The sequence below is a fragment of the Aegilops tauschii genome, chromosome 7 (assembly GCF_002575655.3).
Source record: "Aegilops tauschii subsp. strangulata cultivar AL8/78 chromosome 7, Aet v6.0, whole genome shotgun sequence".
Classification (NCBI taxonomy): Eukaryota; Viridiplantae; Streptophyta; class Magnoliopsida; order Poales; family Poaceae; genus Aegilops; species Aegilops tauschii.
Window position 1 is genome coordinate 485,574,886 of NC_053041.3, and position 3,271 is coordinate 485,578,156.

Genomic DNA, 3,271 nt, shown 5'->3' on the forward strand with positions numbered 1-3,271 from the left:
TCCACGCGCGTGTGGGCGAACTACTTTTCACCTACACGACAGTTGTACGTTATTGGATGGCAACTGCAGTTGCACGTACATGGCAACTAGGTAAACACACATGGCAACTATGATTCGTTTACTAGACGGCAACTGCAGTTGCGCGTACATGGCAATCAGGCAACTGTGATTAACCATACGTGACAACTAGGTAAACACACATGGCAACTATTGTTTGACCATATGTGGCAAGTAGTTAATCACACACGACAACTATGGTTTGAAACACGCTGCAACTACCATAAATTAAACATGGCAACCATATAGTTAACCAAAACAGAGAGAGTTGCCATGCTTTTACAACTATATTTGCCATCCCGGATAACTACATCTGCCATCCCGGATGGCAAATAAATCGTCATCCCGCGGGTACCTAATGTAGCTGCGCCAGAATGTGTGGGCATATTTGCTTTGTGCCACACGCACGGAGTGGGGATGAGTAGTACTTGTTGGGCGTGTGACACAAAGTAGTTGCGCCCACACGTGTGGACAATTCTACTGTTCGCCCACACACATCTCGTGTGGGCTGCCCCTGCTCATGCCACACATGGTGTGTGGGCGAATGCTTATTATGCCACATGTGTGGTGAATATCGGCGTTCAATGTTTTTGGTGTTGGTGCTGATGCGTGTAAATAAGAATATCAGGAAATAGCATGCAACACATGGGACAGAAGTTAATAGCTTGGGCCATCTGAACATTGCATATTTATGTTCTCAAACTTGTAGAGCTGAGTCTACCCTCAAAAAAAATAGCTGAGTCAGGTCAAGTCCAGTTTAACTGAACCTTAACTGACAAACCAAAATTTCGGTGCTCGAACCAAACCTACGTGCACGCGTGCGGTTGACCAATTGAGTCCTAAAAAAGTGGATCAATCGAAAAGACGCACGCACGTCCCTTGAGTGAACTGACGCGCGTGGCTTCGAGGTCATCCACACCGCGCGTGGAGGCGTCGTCTCCTGCGCCGACATCCTCGCGCTCGCGGCGGGCGACGAAACGTTTCTGATGCGTGCCGGCTGGCCAAACATAGCCGGCGCGACTCGACCACGGCGAGCCAGTCCCTCGCCAACTATAACCTTCCCACGGTGGGCTCCAGCCTCCCCACGCTCATCTCCATGCTCGCCAGGCATGATGGCGCTGTCCGGCGCGCACACCATCGTACGTACTTACAGTGATTCCGGTTTCGGATTGGAGTCGGACTCCGTTTTCGTCTACCCTCCCAACCCCCCATCAATAAATTGCAGCGAGAGCTCACGAACCAACAGCCAAACCAGAAGCGACGGGAAAGAAAAGAACAAGGCAAGAGAGACACACCCGATCGAGAGCTAATTCCCAAACCCGGCCGCTGCTCCGTTCCGCGTCAATCCATCGGCGACGTCTTGGATCTACCTGTCGGGATCGCCATGATGAACCCGGAGATGATGCGGGTGGCGGAGGAGCAGATGCGACGCATACCCGCCGGCGACCTCGCCAGGATGCAGCGGCAGCTCATGTCCAACCCGGACCTGCTGAAGCTCGCAACCGAGAGAATGAAGAACATGACAGCCGAGGACTTCAAGCTCGCCGCCGAGCGCCTGAACCACGCGAGGCCAGAGGAGATGCTCGACATGACCGAGAAAATCGCCAAGGCCAAGCCCGAGGAGCTCGCCGCCATGAAGGCGCAAGCCGACGATCATGCCTCGTACGCGATGTCCGCCGCCAAGATGCTGAAGCGGCAGGGGAACCAGCTCCATGGCCGCGGGCAGTACGCCGACGCCGCCGCCAAGTACAAGCTCGCCAGGGATAGCGTGAAGAACAGCGTGCCGTCGGCGGCCGGGCGCGCTCTGCAGCTGCAGTGCAGCGTCAATCTGATGGCCTGTTACCTGAAGCTAGGCGAGTTCGAGGAGTGCGTCAACGAAGGCTCGGAGGTTCTAAGCTATGACTCGGGCACTGCCAAGGCGTACTATCGAAGGGGTCAGGCGTACAAAGAGCTGGGAAACCTCCAGGCTGCCGTTGCTGACTTGAGTAAAGCCCGTGAGATTTCTCCGGACGATGAAACTGTCGCTCAAGCTCTGACAGAGGTGCAAGAAAAACTTTCAACCGAAGGCGGAGCGGCAGCAAACCAGCCGATGGAAGTTGTTATTGAAGAAGTTGTAGAAGAAGATGTTAGTCCTGATCTGTCAAGCGCACAAAAGAATTCTTCTTCTTCTACTGCTACACAACCACAGGACGGAGCACAAAACTCGACACAACCTGATTCTTCAGAAAGCTTGGTAAATATGTCTCGGGCTGCCTCTTCATCAAGCAGAACAATCCCTGTTGCTCCAGATTTTGGATCCAATATACCAGCAATTTCACCTGACATGGTTAGTATGGCAAACCCTGCTATGTGGGAGATGTTTACCTCCATGGTGGAGAACATGAGTCCTGATGAGATGGCAAACATGAGTGAGCTGTTCGGTATCAAGATGTCCAAGGAGGATGCTGCCAACGCTCAACAGGCTATGTTTTCATTCTCTCCACAAGATTTAGAGAAAATGATGAAATGGATCGGCAGAGCGCAGCGAGGAGTCGAAGCAGCAAAGAAGACGAAGGACTGGCTCTTGGGCAGGAAAGGCTTCATCTTTGCTATTGTCATGCTGATCTTGGCGTTCATCCTCCATCGGCTTGGATTCATCGGGTAGCTGATGATGGCCTACACATCCGAGAATCGGCAACAAACAATAATACTCCGCTCTTTTTCCTGGGATGACAACAATGTGGAAGCAATAGTTGAACCTGGGCCTTTCTTGTGCCATTGTTTATTCTTTCAGCATATATGTGTTTATAAATTGTACTGTAACTGGCCGAGTGTTTTGAAAACTAGCAATTGTGCGGGCATCAATTTTATTTCCTTTTGAAAGTAATGTTCTGTTTTCAGGATAAGAACAAAGTTTGGGTGTAACAATCTATAGTTTTTTTTAATCAACAATCTATAGTTATTTGATGCCGGTACCCATATTTGTCTCCTTATTATGCTGAAGTGTTAGGGTACACCGAAAGTGTTGTTCTGATCCGAGCTCTTGTGAGCTTGGGTGAACAATAAAATAAAATAAAAGTATATACAAAAATTGTACCAAACATTTATAAATGTTTCATCATGGGAAAAACATTTTGGAGCATCATTTTTTGGCCACATCTTCCACAAATATCATCTCGTGATGAAACTTTGCAAGCAATCAAAACATTTGTCAATGAAGAAATTCAGAATTTTT

General features: G+C 49.5%; 1 protein-coding gene across 1 annotated transcript; it reads left to right on the forward strand.

The window, feature by feature from the left end:
* Positions 1–1,337: 1,337 nt before the first annotated feature.
* LOC109740444 (outer envelope protein 61-like) lies at positions 1,338–2,923 on the forward strand. Its single transcript, XM_020299507.4, has one exon. It carries the CDS (start codon positions 1,442–1,444, stop codon positions 2,699–2,701), a length of 1,260 nt encoding a protein of 419 aa, XP_020155096.1. The 5' UTR covers positions 1,338–1,441; the 3' UTR covers positions 2,702–2,923.
* The last annotated feature ends 348 nt before the right edge of the window (positions 2,924–3,271 follow it).

Coding starts and splice junctions, on each gene's coding strand:
- LOC109740444 (XM_020299507.4), top strand. CDS start 1,442: ATGATGAACCCGGAGATGATGCGGGTGGCGGAGGAGCAGATGCGACGC.